Genomic DNA, 20,447 nt, shown 5'->3' on the forward strand with positions numbered 1-20,447 from the left:
CTGTTTTTGATCTGTGCGGGGTTCAGCATTACTGTCCGGGGAGAGTCACTGTTTTTGATCTGGGTGGGGGTGGTCAGCATTACTGTCTGTGGAGAGTCACTGTTTTTGATCTGGGTGGGGGTGGTCAGCATTACTGTCCGGGGAGAGTCACTGTTTTTGATCTGGGTGGGGGGGCAGTCAGCATTACTGTCCGGGGAGAGTCACTGTTTTTGAGCTGGGTGGGTGGGGGTGGTCAGCATTACTGTCCGGGGAGAGTCACTGTTTTTGATCTGGGTGGGGGTGGTCAGCATTACTGTCCGGGGAGAGTCACTGTTTTTGATCTGGGTGGGGGGGCGGTCGGCATTACTGTCCGGGGAGAGTCACTGTTTTTGACCTGGGTGAGGGGGGTCAGCATTACTGTCCGGGGAGAGTCACTGTTTTTGATCTGGGTGAGGGGTGGTCAGCATTACTGTCTGGGGAGAGTCACAGTTTTTGATCTGGGTGGGGGTGGTCAGCATTACTGTCTGGGGAGAGTCACTGTTTTTGATCTGGGTGGGGGTGGTCAGCATTACTGTCCGGGGAGAGTCACTGTTTTTGATCTGTGTGGGGGTGGTCAGCATTACTGTCCGGGGAGAGTCACTGTTTTTGATCTGGGTGGGGGGGCAGTCAGCATTACTGTCCGGGGAGAGTCACTGTTTTTGAGCTGGGTGGGTGGGGGTGGTCAGCAATACTGTCCGGGGAGAGTCACTGTTTTTGATCTGGGTGGGGGTGGTCAGCATTACTGTCCGGGGAGAGTCACTGTTTTTGATCTGGGTGGGGGTGGTCAGCATTACTGTCCGGGGAGAGTCACTGTTTTTGATCTGGGTGGGGGTGGTCAGCATTACTGTCCGGGGAGAGTCACTGTTTTTGATCTGGGTGAGGGGGGTCAGCATTACTGTCCGGGGAGAGTCACTGTTTTTGATCTGGGTGAGGGGTGGTCAGCATTACTGTCTGGGGAGAGTCACAGTTTTTGATCTGGGTGGGGGTGGTCAGCATTACTGTCCGGGGAGAGACACTGTTTTTGATCTGGGTGGGGGTGGTTAGCATTACTGTCCGGGGAGAGTCACTGTTTTTGATCTGGGTGGGGGTGGTCAGCATTACTGTCCGGGGAGAGTCACTGTTTTTGATCTGGGTGGGGGTGGTCAGCATTACTGTCCGGGGAGAGTCACTGTTTTTGATCTGGGTGGGGTGGGGGTCAGCATTACTTTCCGGGGAGAGTCACTGTTTTTGATCCGGGTGGGATTGGTCAGCATTACTGTCCGGGGAGAGTCACTGTTTTTGATCTGGGTGGGGGGTGGTCAGCATTACTCCCTGGGGAGAGTCACTGTTTTTGATCTGGGTGGGGGTGGTAAGCATTACTGTCCGGGGAGAGTCACTGTTTTTGATCTGGGTGGGGGTGGTCAGCATTACTGTCCGGGGAGAGTCACTGTTTTTGATCTGGGTGGGGGGGCGGTCAGCATTACTGTCCGAGGAGAGTCACTGTTTTTGATCTGGGTGGGGGGGCGGTCAGCATTACTGTCCGGGGAGAGTCACTGTTTTTGATCTGGGTGGGGGGGTTCAGCATTACTGTCTGGGGAGAGTTACTGTTTTTGATCTGGGTGGGGGTGGTCAGCATTACTGTCCGGGGAGAGTCACTGTTTTTGATCTGGGTGGGGGTGGTCAGCATTACTGTCTGGGGAGAGTCACTGTTTTTGATCTGGGTGGGGGCATCAGCATTACTGTCCGGGGAGAGTCACTGTTTTTTATCTGGGTGGGGGTGGTCAGCATTACTGTCCGGGGAGAGTCACTGTTTTTGATCTGGGTGGGGGTGGTCAGCATTACTGTCAGGGGAGAGCCACTGTTTTTGATCTGGGTGGCGGTGGTCAGCATTACTGTCCGGGGAGAGTCACTGTTTTTGATCTGGGTGGGGGTGGTTAGCATTACTGTCCGGGGAGAGTCACTGTTTTTGATCTGGGTGGGGGTGGTCAGCATTACTGTCTGGGGAGAGTCACTGTTTTTGATCTGGGTGGGGGGGCGGTCAGCATTACTGTCCGAGGAGAGTCACTGTTTTTGATCTGGGTGGGGGGGCGGTCAGCATTACTGTCCGGGGAGAGTCACTGTTTTTGATCTGGGTGGGGGGGTTCAGCATTACTGTCTGGGGAGAGTTACTGTTTTTGATCTGGGTGGGGGTGGTCAGCATTACTGTCCGGGGAGAGTCACTGTTTTTGATCTGGGTGGGGGTGGTCAGCATTACTGTCTGGGGAGAGTCACTGTTTTTGATCTGGGTGGGGGCATCAGCATTACTGTCCGGGGAGAGTCACTGTTTTTTATCTGGGTGGGGGTGGTCAGCATTACTGTCCGGGGAGAGTCACTGTTTTTGATCTGGGTGGGGGTGGTCAGCATTACTGTCAGGGGAGAGCCACTGTTTTTGATCTGGGTGGCGGTGGTCAGCATTACTGTCCGGGGAGAGTCACTGTTTTTGATCTGGGTGGGGGTGGTTAGCATTACTGTCCGGGGAGAGTCACTGTTTTTGATCTGGGTGGGGGTGGTCAGCATTACTGTCTGGGGAGAGTCACTGTTTTTGATCTGGGTGGGGGTGGTCAGCATTACTGTCCGGGGAGAGTCACTGTTTTTGATCTGGGTGGGGGTGGTCAGCATTACTGTCCGGGGAGAGTCACTGTTTTTGATCTGGGTGGGGGTGGTTAGCATTACTGTCCGGGGAGAGTCACTGTTTTTGATCTGGGTGGGGGTGGTCAGCATTACTGTCCGGGGAGAGTCACTGTTTTTGATCTGTGTGTGGGGTGGTCAGCATTACTGTCCGGGGAGAGTCACTGTTTTTGATCTGTGTGTGGGGTGGTCAGCATTACTCCCTGGGGAGAGTCACTGTTTTTGATCTGGGTGGGGGTGGTAAGCATTACTGTCCGGGGAGAGTCACTGTTTTTGATCTGGCTGGGGGTGGTCAGCATTACTGTCCGGGAAGAGTCACTGTTTTTGAGCTGGGGGGGCGGTCAGCATTACTGTGCGGGGAGAGTCACAGTTTTTGATCTGGGTGGGGGCATCAGCATTACTGTCCGGGGAGAGTCACTGTTTTTTATCTGGGTGGGGGTGGTCAGCATTACTGTCCGGGGAGAGTCACTGTTTTTGATCTGGGTGGGGGTGGTCAGCATTACTGTCAGGGGAGAGCCACTGTTTTTGATCTGGGTGGCGGTGGTCAGCATTACTGTCCGGGGAGAGTCACTGTTTTTGATCTGGGTGGGGGTGGTTCGCATTACTGTCCGGGGAGAGTCACTGTTTTTGATCTGGGTGGGGGTGGTCAGCATTACTGTCTGGGGAGAGTCACTGTTTTTGATCTGGGTGGGGGTGGTCAGCATTACTGTCCGGGGAGAGTCACTGTTTTTGATCTGGGTGGGGGTGGTCAGCATTACTGTCCGGGGAGAGTCACTGTTTTTGATCTGGGTGGGGGTGGTTAGCATTACTGTCCGGGGAGAGTCACTGTTTTTGATCTGGGTGGGGGTGGTCAGCATTACTGTCTGGGGAGAGTCACTGTTTTTGATCTGGGTGGGGGTGGTTAGCATTACTGTCCAGGGAGAGTCACTGTTTTTGATCTGGGTGGGGTGGGGGTCAGCATTACTTTCCGGGGGGAGTCACTGTTTTTGATCCGGGTGGGATTGTTCAGCATTACTGTCCGGGAAGAGTCACTGTTTTTGAGCTGGGGGGGCGGTCAGCATTACTGTGCGGGGAGAGTCACAGTTTTTGATCTGGGTGGGGGTGGTCAGCATTACTGTCCGGGGAGAGTCACTGTTTTTGATCTGGGTGGGGGTGGTCAGCATTACTGTCCAGGGAGAGTCACTGTTTTTGATCTGGGTGGGGGGGCGGTCAGCATTACTGTCCGGGGAGAGTCACTGTTTTTGAGCTGGGTGGGTGGGGGTGGTCAGCATTACTGTCCGGGGAGAGTCACTGTTTTTGATCTGGGTGGGGGTGGTCAGCATTACTGTCCGGGGAGAGTCACTGTGTTTGATCTGGTTGGGGGGGCGGTCAGCATTACTGTCCGGGGAGAGACACTGTTTTTGATCTGGGTGGGGGGGCGATCAGCATTACTGTCCGGGGAGAGTCACTGTTTTTGATCTGGGTGGGGGTGGTCAGCATTACTGTCCGGGGAGAGTCACTGTTTTTGATCTGGGTGGGGGTGGTCAGCATTACTGTCCGGGTAGAGTCACTGTTTTTGATCTGGGTGGGGGGGCGGTCAGCATTACTGTCTGGGGAGAGTCACTGTTTTTGTTCTGGGTGGGGGTGGTCAGCATTACTGTCCGGGGAGAGTCACTGTTTTTGATCTGGGTGGGGGGGCGGTCAGCATTACTGTCCGGGGAGAGTCACTGTTTTTGATCTGGGTGGGGGTGGTCAGCATTACTGTCCGGGGAGAGTCACTGTTTTTGATCTGGGTGAGGGGTGGTCAGCATTACTCCCTGGGGAGAGTCACTGTTTTTGATCTGGGTGGGGGTGGTAAGCATTACTGTCCGGGGAGAGTCACTGTTTTTGATCTGGGTGGGGGTGGTAAGCATTACTGTCCGGGGAGAGTCACTGTTTTTGATCTGGGTGGGGGTGGTCAGCATTACTGTCCGGGGAGAGTCACTGTTTTTGATCTGTGTGTGTGGTGGTCAGCATTACTGTCCGGGGAGAGTCACTGTTTTTGATCTGGATGGGGGTGGTCAGCATTACTGTCTGGGGAGAGTTACTGTTTTTGATCTGGGTGGGGGTCAGCATTACTGTCCGGGGAGAGTCACTGTTTTTGATCCGGGTGGGATTGGTCAGCATTACTGTCCGGGGAGAGTCACTGTTTTTGATCTGGGTGGGGGGGCGGTCAGCATTACTGTCCGGGGAGAGTCACTGTTTTTGATCTGGGTGAGGGGTGGTCAGCATTACTGTCTTGGGAGATTCACAGTTTTTGATCTGGGTGGGGGTGGTCAGCATTACTGTCCAGGGAGAGTCACTGTTTTTGATCTGGGTGGGGGTGGTTAGCATTACTGTCTGGGGAGAGTAACTGTTTTTGATATGGGTGTGGGTGGTCAGCATTACTGTCTGGGGAGAGTAACTGTTTTTGATCTGGGTAGGGGGGGGTCAGCCTTACTGTCCGGGGAGAGTCACTGTTTTTGATCTGGGTGAGGGGTGGTCAGCATTACTGTCTGTGGAGAGTCACAGTTTTTGATCTGGGTGGGGGCGGTCAGCATTACTGTCCAGGGAGAGTCACTGTTTTTGATCTGGGTGGGGGTGGTTAGCATTACTGTCCGGGGAGAGTCATTGTTTTTGATCTGGGTGGGGGTGGTCAGCATTACTGTCCAGGGAGAGTCACTGTTTTTGATCTGGGTGGGGGTGGTCAGCATTACTGTCCAGGGAGAGTCACTGTTTTTGATCTGGGTGGGGTGGGGGTCAGCATTACTTTCCGGGGAGAGTCACTGTTTTTGATCCGGGTGGGATTGGTCAGCATTACTGTCCGGGGAGAGTCACTGTTTTTGATCTGGGTGGCGGTGGTCAGCATTACTGTCCGGGGAGAGTCACTGTTTTTGAACTGTGTGTGGGGTGGTCAGCATTACTGTCCGGGGAGAGTCACTGTTTTTGATCTGTGTGTGGGGTGGTCAGCATTACTCCCTGGGGAGAGTCACTGTTTTTGATCTGGGTTGGGGTGGTCAGCATTACTGTCCGGGGAGAGTCACTGTTTTTGATCTGTGTGTGTGGTGGTCAGCATTACTGTCTGGGGAGAGTTACTGTTTTTGATCTGGGTGGGGGTGGTTAGCATTACTGTCCGGGGAGAGTCACTGTTTTTGATCTGGGTGGGGGTGGTCAGCATTACTGTTCGGGGAGAGTCACTGATTTGAGCTGGGTGGAGGTCAGCATTACTGTCCGGGGAGAGTCACTGTTTTTGAGCTGGGTAGGGGGGGGGGGGGGGCGTCAGCATTACTGTCCGAGGAGAGTCACTGTTTTTGAGCTGGGTGGGGGGCGGGGGTCAGCATTACTGTCCGGGGAGAGTCACTGTTTTTGATCTGGGTGGGGGGGTTCAGCATTACTGTCTGGGGAGAGTTACTGTTTTTGATCTGGGTGGGGGTGGTCAGCATTACTGTCCGGGGAGAGTCACTGTTTTTGATCTGGGTGGCGGTGGTCAGCATTACTGTCTGGGGAGAGTCACTGTTTTTGATCTGGGTGGGGGCATCAGCATTACTGTCCGGGGAGAGTCACTGTTTTTTATCTGGGTGGGGGTGGTCAGCATTACTGTCCGGGGAGAGTCACTGTTTTTGATCTGGGTGGGGTGGGGGTCAGCATTACTTTCCGGGGAGAGTCACTGTTTTTGATCCGGGTGGGATTGGTCAGCATTACTGTCCGGGGAGAGTCACTGTTTTTGATCTGGGTGGGGGTGGTCAGCATTACTGTCTGGGGAGAGTCACTGTTTTTGATCTGTGTGTGGGGTGGTCAGCATTACTGTCCGGGGAGAGTCACTGTTTTTGATCTGTGTGGGGGTGGTCAGCATTACTGTCCGGGGAGAGTCACTGTTTTTGATCTGGGTGGGGGGGCAGTCAGCATTACTGTCCGGGGAGAGTCACTGTTTTTGAGCTGGGTGGGTGGGGGTGGTCAGCAATACTGTCCGGGGAGAGTCACTGTTTTTGATCTGGGTGGGGGTGGTCAGCATTACTGTCCGGGGAGAGTCACTGTTTTTGATCTGGGTGGGGGTGGTCAGCATTACTGTCCGGGGAGAGTCACTGTTTTTGATCTGGGTGGGGGTGGTCAGCATTACTGTCCGGGGAGAGTCACTGTTTTTGATCTGGGTGAGGGGGGTCAGCATTACTGTCCGGGGAGAGTCACTGTTTTTGATCTGGGTGAGGGGTGGTCAGCATTACTGTCTGGGGAGAGTCACAGTTTTTGATCTGGGTGGGGGTGGTCAGCATTACTGTCCGGGGAGAGACACTGTTTTTGATCTGGGTGGGGGTGGTTAGCATTACTGTCCGGGGAGAGTCACTGTTTTTGATCTGGGTGGGGGTGGTCAGCATTACTGTCCGGGGAGAGTCACTGTTTTTGATCTGGGTGGGGGTGGTCAGCATTACTGTCCGGGGAGAGTCACTGTTTTTGATCTGGGTGGGGTGGGGGTCAGCATTACTTTCCGGGGAGAGTCACTGTTTTTGATCCGGGTGGGATTGGTCAGCATTACTGTCCGGGGAGAGTCACTGTTTTTGATCTGGGTGGGGGGTGGTCAGCATTACTCCCTGGGGAGAGTCACTGTTTTTGATCTGGGTGGGGGTGGTAAGCATTACTGTCCGGGGAGAGTCACTGTTTTTGATCTGGGTGGGGGTGGTCAGCATTACTGTCCGGGGAGAGTCACTGTTTTTGAACTGGGTGGGGGGGCGGTCAGCATTACTGTCCGAGGAGAGTCACTGTTTTTGATCTGGGTGGGGGGGCGGTCAGCATTACTGTCCGGGGAGAGTCACTGTTTTTGATCTGGGTGGGGGGTTCAGCATTACTGTCTGGGGAGAGTTACTGTTTTTGATCTGGGTGGGGGTGGTCAGCATTACTGTCCGGGGAGAGTCACTGTTTTTGATCTGGGTGGGGGTGGTCAGCATTACTGTCTGGGGAGAGTCACTGTTTTTGATCTGGGTGGGGGTGGTTAGCATTACTGTCCGGGGAGAGTCACTGTTTTTTATCTGGGTGGGGGTGGTCAGCATTACTGTCCGGGGAGAGTCACTGTTTTTGATCTGGGTGGGGGTGGTCAGCATTACTGTCTGGGGAGAGTCACTGTTTTTGATCTGGGTGGGGGGGCGGTCAGCATTACTGTCCGAGGAGAGTCACTGTTTTTGATCTGGGTGGGGGGGCGGTCAGCATTACTGTCCGGGGAGAGTCACTGTTTTTGATCTGGGTGGGGGGGTTCAGCATTACTGTCTGGGGAGAGTTACTGTTTTTGATCTGGGTGGGGGTGGTCAGCATTACTGTCCGGGGAGAGTCACTGTTTTTGATCTGGGTGGGGGTGGTCAGCATTACTGTCTGGGGAGAGTCACTGTTTTTGATCTGGGTGGGGGCATCAGCATTACTGTCCGGGGAGAGTCACTGTTTTTTATCTGGCTGGGGGTGGTCAGCATTACTGTCCGGGGAGAGTCACTGTTTTTGATCTGGGTGGGGGTGGTCAGCATTACTGTCAGGGGAGAGCCACTGTTTTTGATCTGGGTGGCGGTGGTCAGCATTACTGTCCGGGGAGAGTCACTGTTTTTGATCTGGGTGGGGGTGGTTAGCATTACTGTCCGGGGAGAGTCACTGTTTTTGATCTGGGTGGGGGTGGTCAGCATTACTGTCTGGGGAGAGTCACTGTTTTTGATCTGGGTGGGGGTGGTCAGCATTACTGTCCGGGGAGAGTCACTGTTTTTGATCTGGGTGGGGGTGGTCAGCATTACTGTCCGGGGAGAGTCACTGTTTTTGATCTGGGTGGGGGTGGTTAGCATTACTGTCCGGGGAGAGTCACTGTTTTTGATCTGGGTGGGGGTGGTCAGCATTACTGTCCGGGGAGAGTCACTGTTTTTGATCTGTGTGTGGGGTGGTCAGCATTACTGTCCGGGGAGAGTCACTGTTTTTGATCTGTGTGTGGGGTGGTCAGCATTACTCCCTGGGGAGAGTCACTGTTTTTGATCTGGGTGGGGGTGGTAAGCATTACTGTCCGGGGAGAGTCACTGTTTTTGATCTGGCTGGGGGTGGTCAGCATTACTGTCCGGGAAGAGTCACTGTTTTTGAGCTGGGGGGGCGGTCAGCATTACTGTGCGGGGAGAGTCACAGTTTTTGATCTGGGTGGGGGTGGTCAGCATTACTGTCTGGGGAGCGTCACTGTTTTTGATCTGGGTGGGGGCATCAGCATTACTGTACGGGGAGAGTCACTGTTTTTGATCTGGCTGGGGGTGGTCAGCATTACTGTCCGGGGAGAGTCACTGTTTTTGATCTGGGTGGGGGTGGTCAGCATTACTGTCAGGGGAGAGCCACTGTTTTTGATCTGGGTGGCGGTGGTCAGCATTACTGTCCGGGGAGAGTCACTGTTTTTGATCTGGGTGGGGGTGGTTCGCATTACTGTCCGGGGAGAGTCACTGTTTTTGATCTGGGTGGGGGTGGTCAGCATTACTGTCTGGGGAGAGTCACTGTTTTTGATCTGGGTGGGGGTGGTCAGCATTACTGTCCGGGGAGAGTCACTGTTTTTGATCTGGGTGGGGGTGGTCAGCATTACTGTCCGGGGAGAGTCACTGATTTGAGCTGGGTGGAGGTCAGCATTACTGTCCGGGGAGAGTCACTGTTTTTGATCTGGGTGGGGGTGGTCAGCATTACTGTCTGGGGAGAGTCACTGTTTTTGATCTGGGTGGGGGTGGTTAGCATTACTGTCCAGGGAGAGTCACTGTTTTTGATCTGGGTGGGGTGGGGGTCAGCATTACTTTCCGGGGGGAGTCACTGTTTTTGATCCGGGTGGGATTGTTCAGCATTACTGTCCGGGAAGAGTCACTGTTTTTGAGCTGGGGGGGCGGTCAGCATTACTGTGCGGGGAGAGTCACAGTTTTTGATCTGGGTGGGGGTGGTCAGCATTACTGTCCGGGGAGAGTCACTGTTTTTGATCTGGGTGGGGGTGGTCAGCATTACTGTCCAGGGAGAGTCACTGTTTTTGATCTGGGTGGGCGGGCGGTCAGCATTACTGTCCGGGGAGAGTCACTGTTTTTGAGCTGGGTGGGTGGGGGTGGTCAGCATTACTGTCCGGGGAGAATCACTGTTTTTGATCTGGGTGGGGGTGGTCAGCATTACTGTCCGGGGAGAGTCACTGTTTTTGATCTGGGTGGGGGTGGTCAGCATTACTGTCCGGGGAGAGTCACTGTTTTTGATCTGGGTGGGGGTGGTCAGCATTACTGTCCGGGGAGAGTCACTGTTTTTGATCTGGGTGGGGGGGCGGTCAGCATTACTGTCCGGGGAGAGACACTGTTTTTGATCTGGGTGGGGGGGCGATCAGCATTACTGTCCGGGGAGAGTCACTGTTTTTGATCTGGGTGGGGGTGGTCAGCATTACTGTCCGGGGAGAGTCACTGTTTTTGATCTGGATGGGGGTGGTCAGCATTACTGTCCGGGTAGAGTCACTGTTTTTGATCTGGGTGGGGGGGCGGTCAGCATTACTGTCTGGGGAGAGTCACTGTTTTTGATCTGGGTGGGGGTGGTCAGCATTACTGTCCGGGGAGAGTCACTGTTTTTGATCTGGGTGGGGGGGCGGTCAGCATTACTGTCCGGGGAGAGTCACTGTTTTTGATCTGGGTGGGGGTGGTCAGCATTACTGTCCGGGGAGAGTCACTGTTTTTGATCTGGGTGAGGGGTGGTCAGCATTACTCCCTGGGGAGAGTCACTGTTTTTGATCTGGGTGGGGGTGGTAAGCATTACTGTCCGGGGAGAGTCACTGTTTTTGATCTGGGTGGGGGTGGTAAGCATTACTGTCCGGGGAGAGTCACTGTTTTTGATCTGGGTGGGGGTGGTCAGCATTACTGTCTGGGGAGAGTCACTGTTTTTGATCTGGGTGGGGGGGTTCAGCATTACTGTCTGGGGAGAGTTACTGTTTTTGATCTGGGTGGGGGTGGTCAGCATTACTGTCCGGGGAGAGTCACTGTTTTTGATCTGGGTGGTGGTGGTCAGCATTACTGTCTGGGGAGAGTCACTGTTTTTGATCTGGGTGGGGGCATCAGCATTTCTGTCCGGGGAGAGTCACTGTTTTTTATCTGGGTGGGGGTGGTCAGCATTACTGTCCGGGGAGAGTCACTGTTTTTGATCTGGGTGGGGTGGGGGTCAGCATTACTTTCCGGGGAGAGTCACTGTTTTTGATCCGGGTGGGATTGGTCAGCATTACTGTCCGGGGAGAGTCACTGTTTTTGATCTGGGTGGGGGTGGTCAGCATTACTGTCTGGGGAGAGTCACTGTTTTTGATCTGTGTGTGGGGTGGTCAGCATTACTGTCCGGGGAGAGTCACTGTTTTTGATCTGTGTGTGGGGTGGTCAGCATTACTCCCTGGGGAGAGTCACTGTTTTTGATCTGGGTGGGGGGTGGTCAGCATTACTCCCTGGGGAGAGTCACTGTTTTTGAGCTGGGTGGGGGGGGGGTGGTCAGCATTACTGTCCGGGGAGAGTCACTGTTTTTGTTCTGTGTGTGGGGTGGTCAGCATTACTGTCCGGGGAGAGTCACTGTTTTTGATCTGGGTGGATGGGGGTGGTCAGCATTATTGTCTGGGGAGAGTCACTGTTTTTGAGCTGGGGGGGCGGTCAGCATTACTGTCCGGGGAGAGTCACTGTTTTTGAGCTGGGTGGTGGTGGTCAGCATTACTGTCCGGGGAGAGTTACGGTTTTTGATCTGGGTGGGGGTGGTCAGCGTTACTGTCCGGGGAGAGTCAGTGTTTTTAATCTGGGTGGGGGGTGTCAGCATTACTGTCCGGGGAGAGTCAGTGTTTTTGATCTGGGTGGGGGGCAGCATTACTGTCCGGGGAGAGGCACTGTTTTTGATCTGGGTGGGGGTGGTCAGCATTACTGTCCGGGGAGAGTAACTGTTTTTGATCTGGGTTGGGGGGGGGGGTCAGCGTTACTGTCCGGTGAGATTCACTGTTTTTGATCTGGGTGGGGGGTGTCAGCATTACTGTCTGGGGAGAGTTACGGTTTTTGATCTGGGTGGGGGGGGGGGGTCAGCGTTACTGTCCGGTGAGATTCACTGTTTTTGATCTGGGTGGGGGTGGTCTGCATTACTGTCTGGGGAGAGTTACGGTTTTTGATCTGGGTGGGGGGTGTCAGCATTACTGTCCGGGGAGAGTAACTGTTTTTGATCTGGGTGGGGGGGGGTCAGCGTTACTGTCTGGGGAGAGTTACGGTTTTTGATTTGGGTGGGGGTGGTCAGCATTACTGTCCGGGGAGAGTCACTGTTTTTGATCTGGGTGGGGTGGGGGTCAGCATTACTTTCCGGGGAGAGTCACTGTTTTTGATCCGGGTGGGATTGGTCAGCATTACTGTCCGGGGAGAGTCACTGTTTTTGATCTGGGTGGGGGTGGTCAGCATTACTGTCTGGGGAGAGTCACTGTTTTTGATCTGTGTGTGGGGTGGTCAGCATTACTGTCCGGGGAGAGTCACTGTTTTTGATCTGTGTGTGGGGTGGTCAGCATTACTCCCTGGGGAGAGTCACTGTTTTTGATCTGGGTGGGGGGTGGTCAGCATTACTCCCTGGGGAGAGTCACTGTTTTTGAGCTGGGTGGGGGGGGGGTGGTCAGCATTACTGTCCGGGGAGAGTCACTGTTTTTGTTCTGTGTGTGGGGTGGTCAGCATTACTGTCCGGGGAGAGTCACTGTTTTTGATCTGGGTGGATGGGGGTGGTCAGCATTATTGTCTGGGGAGAGTCACTGTTTTTGAGCTGGGGGGGCGGTCAGCATTACTGTGGGGGGAGAGTCACAGTTTTTGATCTGGGTGGGGTGTGGTCAGCATTACTGTCTGGGGAGAGTCACTGTTTTTGATCTGGGTGGGGGGCAGCATTACTGTCCGGGGAGAGGCACTGTTTTTGATCTGGGTGGGGGTGGTCAGCATTACTGTCCGGGGAGAGTTATGGTTTTTGATCTGGGTGGGGGGTGTCAGCATTACTGTCCGGGGAGAGTCACTGTTTTTGAGCTGGGTGGTGGTGGTCAGCATTACTGTCCGGGGAGAGTTACGGTTTTTGATCTGGGTGGGGGTGGTCAGCGTTACTGTCCGGGGAGAGTCAGTGTTTTTAATCTGGGTGGGGGGTGTCAGCATTACTGTCCGGGGAGAGTCAGTGTTTTTGATCTGGGTGGGGGGCAGCATTACTGTCCGGGGAGAGGCACTGTTTTTGATCTGGGTGGGGCTGGTCAGCATTACTGTCCGGGGAGAGTAACTGTTTTTGATCTGGGTGGGGGGGGGGGGTCAGCGTTACTGTCCGGTGAGATTCACTGTTTTTGATCTGGGTGGGGGGTGTCAGCATTACTGTCTGGGGAGAGTTACGGTTTTTGATCTGGGTGGGGGGGGGGTCAGCGTTACTGTCCGGTGAGATTCACTGTTTTTGATCTGGGTGGGGGTGGTCTGCATTACTGTCTGGGGAGAGTTACGGTTTTTGATCTGGGTGGGGGGTGTCAGCATTACTGTCCGGGGAGAGTAACTGTTTTTGATCTGGGTGGGGGGGGGTCAGCGTTACTGTCTGGGGAGAGTTACGGTTTTTGATTTGGGTGGGGGGTGTCAGCATTACTGTCCGGGGAGAGTAACTGTTTTTGATCTGGGTGGGGGGGGGGTCAGCGTTACTCTCCTGGGAGAGTCAGTGTTTTTGAGTCTGCTGGTCCTGGTGTGGATGCTACATAGTCTCCTCCCTGATGGGAGTGGGTCAAACAGTCACTGAGCAGAGTGGGTCACATCCTTCATGATGTTACTGGCCCTTTCCCAGCATTTCTCTGTGTATGTCCTCGCAGCTGCAGCTTGTCGGTAGGTCCCGTCGCTCACTTGCCCGGATGATGCGGCTCCCTCCACCCCCGGTGATGGGGATGAGCTTTGCACTGGATTCAGGGAGCCAGGCCTCCGAGATGTCCAGCATCTTGTTGTGGTTTGGCGGCCCAGTGACCTGGCAAGGTATGCTGACCGGAGCCAGGGTTTTATGTTTCGTATCATGGTAGGGTCACCCATGCCAAACAGGTCAAAGGGTAGAGGGCAGACCACTGACCTCCAGGTTTGGGGGTTCAACTCCGGGCTATGAACCCTGATTGGTAAAACAAAGCTGTCACGGGACCAGCAACGAAGAATCTGAGTGGAGAGCATTCCCGAGTCTCCACTCAGAACTTGACCAGATGAAAGACGAGAAGAAGCTGCTGACAGACACGGTGATGGACACCCTGAACGCCAGGCAGACAGAGGTGGGGGGCATTCATTTCTGCTGTCAGTGATTATGAGAGACTTAGATAGAATAGACAGGCACCATCTTTTCCCCAGGATTGAAATGTCTAATAGCAGAGGGCATTTATTAATGTATCTAATTTATTTGTTGAGATACAGCGTGGACACCGGCCCTTGGAGCTCTCCCCCCTTCCACCTCAGCCTAATCACGGACAACACACAACCGGTTGGTCTTTGGACTGTGGGAGGAAACCCACGCGGTCATGGGGAGAATGGACAAACTCCTTACAGACAGCAGCGGGAATTGAGCCGCAGATTATGTGATGTGTTGTGTACTGTGGCACCCATGGTGAGGGGGGAGTTCAAAGGAGATATGAGAGTAATTTTTTTTCCAAAATTCAATGTAAATTCATTTTCCTGCGGGCATACACAGTAAATACAAGGAACCCAATAGAATTAGTGAAAGACCACACTCGACAGAAACAGACAAAGAACAAACTGCGAATTCGACCAGAATGAAAATAACAGTATGGCGAACAGGAGATGTAGGAACAGTTCAGTGTTGGGGTGAGAAGAGTTCCTGGTTGAGGGGTAATAACTGTTGTTGAACCTGAGGCCACAGGGAGAAGGGAGCCTGGCCTGGGTGGTGGGATCCTTCCTGATGGATCTGGATGGCATGAACTCCCAGAGGAGGAACCTGTGACCCGTTGACGTCAAAGCCAGAGGCAAAGTCACCTCAGCTCACCTCCAGGTTGCTGGTGTGGCAGAGCTATCTCCCGGCAGACCCACTCACTCCGTGCGCTGCGGTAAAGATTTGCCGTCTGTCTGAGGCTTAACGCGTCCGCTGGTTACTCGGAGATACGGTGATTTCTCTGCGCTCAGATGAGGGGAAGCGTGCAGTCTCTCTCTCCTGTTCTCCGGACCACGGACCACAGCTTCACTCCGTAAGGTGAGACCGGGTTCAGCCGCCGAAACCGCTCGCTGTTGACACTGTCGGGCTGGACCAGAGGCAAGGAGGGATTTCTTCAGCTGAATCTGTGGAACTCATCGCCACGGCCCAGTCGCCCCTTCCTTTCCAGTCCCGATTTTATCCTTTTTCCGAGATGCAGCCGTCGGAAATATCGACCATTTTATTCATCTCATGCCTGATTTTGCTTGGGTATGCTTAAAGCGGAGGTTGACTGGTCAGGGAGTCAAAAGTTTCGGGGTAAAAGGAGAATGGGGTTGAGAGGGATAATAAATCAGCCACGATAGAATGGTGGAACAGGCTCGACTGGCCGAATGGCCTATTTCTGTTCTTGTGTTTTCATTTTCAGTATTTTTTTTACGTAAAGATGCCTTCTGGCTCAGCCAGCCAGTTACACCCGTGTGATCCATTGCCCGAGCACCGCGGGGGGACGGGAGGGAAGTCACGGGGAGAATACACAAACTCCTCCCGGACACCGGGGTTGTGAAGCGTTAACACTCCTCTCTGTGCTGCCCCAAGCCGTTTATTTTCACTTATTTACACGATTTGTCTTCTTTTACACTGTGGTTGTATTTCAGCCTTTGTTTATGTATAGTTTTTCACGGGACTAGGCAATTCATATGGTTTGGAACAGAGTAGATGGGCCGAAAGGCCCGTTTCTGTGCTGTACCTTTCCATGACTAGAAATTCTGTGTAGGCACCTCGGTGGTCTGTGATTACATTAACACAAGAGACTATGCAGGTGCTGGAAACCAGACGTGCTGAACAGTGAATGGTTGTGTCATAGTGGAAGGAGAAGCTGGTGTTCTTGTTTCTTGTGAAAACAGGTTTCATCCCTGCTGGGGCAGAGGATGCCTAAAGCAGCTCGCCAGAGTCCTCTGTCCTGGGTCAGTCTCTCAGTCTTTCAAGGTGTAGCCCATCAAAGAACCTTTCTCTCCCAGGGATGTCATCTTTGGAGCTTCTGTTGATGTTTCTGTAGCTCTGGGTTTTTATGGGAGGGGTTGCTAGCCCCAGGCCCAACCAGGGTAGAAACATATAACACAGTCAAACCCTGCTCGTCAGGCAGCATCCCCGGCAATGAATAAAGAGCCGATGTTTCAGGCCGAGACCCTTCTTCAGGGCTGGAAAGGAAGGGGGGAAGAGACCAGAATAAAAAGGTTGGGAGGAGGAAGGAGGTCCAGCTGGAAGGTGGGAAAGGTCAAGGACTGGAGAGGAAGGAATCTGGCAGAAGAGGAGAGTGGATCGTGGGAGAAAGGGAAGGAGGAGGGGCAACTGGGGGAGGTGGTGGATCCCACAGGAAACGACAGTGTCACAGTAGCATTGCAAGAGCACAGATACACAAATATTCGAAGAGAAGTAAGAAAAAATAAAAAATAAGTTAGCACAAACAGTCTAACAAGAGGGGGTCATCACTTCCCTGGCATATCGGAGCAGCGCAGTTGTCAGTCTGTTTCTGAGAGTGCTCCTCTGTTCAGTCAAGGTGGCACGCAGAGGGTGGGAAACATTGGCCAGAATTGCCAAGATCTTCTGCAGGGACCTTTGTCCTCCCACAGCCTCCAGTGTGACCAGTTTGACTCCAATAACAGAGCCAGCCTTTCTAATCAGTTTATCGAGCCTGTTGGCATCACCCATGTTGATGCCACTCCCTCAACACCACCACCACAAAGAAGACTGTGCTGGCAACAAACAGGCTGGTAGAACATGTGAAGGAAGGGCTTGCATTCTCCAGTCTCCGCAGGAGGTAGAGGTGACTCTGGCCCTCCTTGTACACAGCCTCTGTGTTGGTGCTCCACTCAAGCCTGTCATCCAGGTGCACCCCAGGTCCTCACCATCAATAGTGACAGGGAGCAGTGCAGGCTTGGTCTTCCTAAAGTCCATCACCATCTCCTTTGTCTTACTGTGGTTGAGCTGCAGATGATTCAGCTTGCACCAACTGACAAAGTCCTCCCCAAGGGTCCTGCATTCACCCTCCCGTCCTCCCTTTATACACCCAACCATTGCTGAGTCGTCAGAGAATTTCTGCAGATGACATGAGTCGGTGTTGTATCTAAAGTCTGAGGTATACAGGGTGAACAGGAAGGGATCCGATACAGTCCCCTGTGGAGCTCCTGTTCCGCTTATGGCCATGTCTGACACACTGCTCTGAAGCCGCCCAAACTGCTGTCTGCCTCTTGGGCTGTCTGTGAGGAGAAGAGGTAAGAGGAGGGAAAGGGAAAGGAATGTTTTTAACCAGAAAGAGAAATCGATGTTCATGCTGTCAGATTGGAGGCCTCTGATACGTGATGACATATACGTACTTTGATAATAAAATTACTTTGACAAAGAGGGCAAAGTTGTGAGGCTGGAGGAGGGAACTGATTTCCTCGTAGGGAGGTTGCTCATACAGCTCAGGAGGGTGGAATTCAGTTTGAAGGGGTTGGGAAGCAGCTGATGGTGACAAGCCCCCAGACAGAGACAGGCGAGGTAAGGGAACCTGGGGGGGTGGGGGGGGGGGTGGTTCTGAATGGATGGAACCTCACAGGTAAGGCTAAGTGTGGATCAGCATGAGGGATGGTGACAACATTGGGATGAACAGAATGCCCACAACAAAATGAATCTCAGGCTTGTATATGTACTTCGATTAAACTTTACTTTGAAGTTTAAACTTTGAACTTTGGCAGTGATGGTGACTCGTTGTTCAAAGGGATGAGCGTTCCTGATGGGACACAGGAGAGACTGGGCAGTGTCACCACTGATAAGGGACAACGTGATGGGCTCACTGAGAGAGAACATTACAGCACAGTACAGGGCCTGTAGGATCTGCCCTCTTCTCATTCCTGCCATCGAGGCTGGAGGTGTTGTGCATTCAGAGATGCTGTTCGGCATATCAGTGTCGTAATGCATGGTTACTGAGTGTCTGTCGTCACTGTCGCCTTCCTGACAGTTTGAACCAGTCTGGCTATTCTCCTCTGACCACTCTCATCAACAACCCACAGAACTGCCTCTCACTGGATGCTTTTGTTTTTCATACCGTTCTCTGTAAATCCGAGAGACTGTTGAGTATGAAAATCCGAGGAGGTCTGCAGTTTCTCAGCCTGCCTGACATCAACTATCACTCCACAGCCAAGGTCTCCTAGATCACAATTCTTCCCCATTCTGATGTTTGGTCGGAATAACAATTGAACCTCTTGACCACGTCTGCATGATTTTATGCATTGAGTTGCTGCCACACGATTGGCTGATTAAGTATTTGCATTAACGAGCTGGTGTACAGGAGTATCAAATAAAGTGACGACTGAGTGTGTAGTAACTGTGTTTACAACATTTAGATGTAGGCAAGACACAGAGGGATATGGTGCTGATGCAGGGAGATGGATTAGGGTAGATGGGCAAAAGGGTTAGCACAGGTATGATTGGCTGAATAGCCTGTTTCTGTACTGTTCTACTCTGAGACTCAGAGCCCCTTGCCTGTGGTGAACCTGCCCTCCCAGGAATTGTGAGGAAGGCTTTGACACATCTGACTTTAGGGACGTGCCATTGCCTAGTGAGTCAGGCTCCCGTTGCAGATGTTTGAGTGGATGTGTGCAAGGTCACCTGGGACGGTATCAAATTCACCTTGCTCTGAATTTCATGCTAAAATCAATCGCAAGCAGGACACCACTTTATCCTTTCTCTCTTCCATTTGGATACGTGTTTCCCTTGCCCACAGAGAGACAAACACCTATAATGTGCTCCCAGCTCTGTTGTGTAGGGTACGCGGAAGTTAGAAACATGGAAAACCTACAGCACAATACAGGCCCTTTGGCCACAATACTGTGCCAAACATATACTTACTTTAGAAATTATCTAGGGTTACCCATAGCCCTCTATTTTTCTAAGTTCCATGTACCTATCTATGCAGGAGTCTCTTAAAAGACCCTATCGTATTCACCTCCACCGCAGTCACCAGCAGCCCATTCCATGCACTCACCAATCCCTGCATAAAAAACTTACCCCTGACATCTCTGTACCTACTTCCAAGCACCTTAAAACTGTTCCCTCTCGTTACCATGTCTGAATACGTGCCATGATTTTGTGTATGTGTGTTTTGCAGCAGTCATGGATAACCAGTGTTGGGTGCTCCCCATCAGGAAGGATTTCACATCCATCGGCCACACCATCAACCAATCATTGATGAAAGACATGTTTTTTTCCATTTTCAGACAAATGCGCGGGATGGAGAACGACGGGACTGAAGAAACTTTGCGCCCTCAGAATCTATACACCATCTTCCTGGTGATCCTGGTCTTCTTTGTGATGGGTCTGTTGGGCATTCTGCTTTGTCACGTACTGCAGGAGAGGGGCTATCGCTGCCGGACTTCCCAGGGGCTGGGGCCAGAGGCCGAGGCAGGTGCTCCAGCTGAGGGTCAGTGGCCAACACACAGATGCAATAGCTGCATTCCGATGGAGAGAGTGGGTTGGGGGCCGTTTGGATACAGGATGAAAGGGTTAACATCTGAGGTGTTTTTAATGGTCTGTGCCTGTGCTCACTGGAGTTTAGAAGAATGGGGGAAGGGGGGATCTGATTGAAACTTTTCAAAGGCAGGTTTCCCAGAGAGTGGGAGTCTAGGACCAGAGGGCACAGCCTCAGATTAGAGGGATGCCCCTTTAGAACAGAGATGCAGGCTTTATGGAACGGTGGAACAGACTCAGTGAGCCAAATGGTGAACCGAAGTAACAGTGAATGATTGTGTCATAGTGGAAGGAGAAGCTGGTGTTCTTGTTTCTTGTGAAAACAGGTTTCATCCCTGCTGGGGCAGAGGATGCCTAAAGCAGCTCGCCAGAGTCCTCTGTCCTGGGTCAGTCTCTCAGTCTTTCAAGGTGTAGCCCATCAAGGAACCTTTCTCTCCCAGGGATGACATCTTTGGAGCTTCTGTTGATGTTTCTGTAGCTCTGGGTTTTTATGGGAGGGGTTGCTAGCCCCAGGCCCAACCAGGGTAGAAACATATAACACAGTCAAACAATCAATTATTGAAAGGCCTGGTTAGAGAGGATTATGGGGAGGATGTTCCTATGAGAGGGCAGGGGGTGTCTAGGACCAGAGGGCACACTCAGAATCAAGGGATGTCCATTTAAAACAGAGATGAGGAATTTCTTTGGCCAGAGGGTGGTGAATCTGTGGAATTCATTGCCGCAGACTGGAGGCCAAGTCACTGGGTATATTGACAATGGAGGCTGATAGGTTCCTGATTAGTAATGGCATCAAAGGTTATGGGGAGAAGGCAGGAGGGTGGTGCTGAGGGGGATAATAAACTAGCCATGATGGAATGGCGGAGTAGATTCAATAGACTGAATGGGCTAATTCTGCAACTATGTCTTATGGTTCTCTGTTCTGTGTCTCAATTTGAGATCAATCGATATTTCTGATTAAAAAGTGTTGATCATGAAGGGGTTAAGGGAATTGGCGAATCTTCCATCTCATGGAGGGCTAGAACAAGCTTAAGGGCTGAATGGCCTCTGCAATTCCAGTGTCTTCCTTCCTTTGGGTTGATTCTCAGACAATCACCGAGCTGTGGGTGCCGTGGGTCGGACTGTTTCCAGGGTGGTCTGCAGTGGGTAGGGTCTGAGAT

The 20,447-nt window shown here is 52.7% G+C and overlaps 1 protein-coding gene across 1 annotated transcript in view; it reads left to right on the forward strand.

Annotated features, from left to right (window-relative positions):
- The first annotated feature begins 13,317 nt into the window (after positions 1 to 13,317).
- The window catches only part of LOC132405701 (RELT-like protein 2), a 31,668-nt gene continuing 24,538 nt past the window's right edge, over positions 13,318 to 20,447 (forward strand). The window contains exons 1-2 of the mRNA XM_059990724.1: positions 13,318 to 13,912; positions 19,041 to 19,243. Of these exons, the coding sequence (XP_059846707.1) occupies positions 19,045 to 19,243 (199 nt within the window). The 5' untranslated portion in view covers positions 13,318 to 13,912; positions 19,041 to 19,044. The remainder of the gene's footprint in view (positions 13,913 to 19,040; positions 19,244 to 20,447) is intronic.

The sequence above is a fragment of the Hypanus sabinus genome, chromosome 15 (genome assembly GCF_030144855.1).
Source record: "Hypanus sabinus isolate sHypSab1 chromosome 15, sHypSab1.hap1, whole genome shotgun sequence".
In the NCBI taxonomy this organism is placed as follows: Eukaryota; Metazoa; Chordata; class Chondrichthyes; order Myliobatiformes; family Dasyatidae; genus Hypanus; species Hypanus sabinus.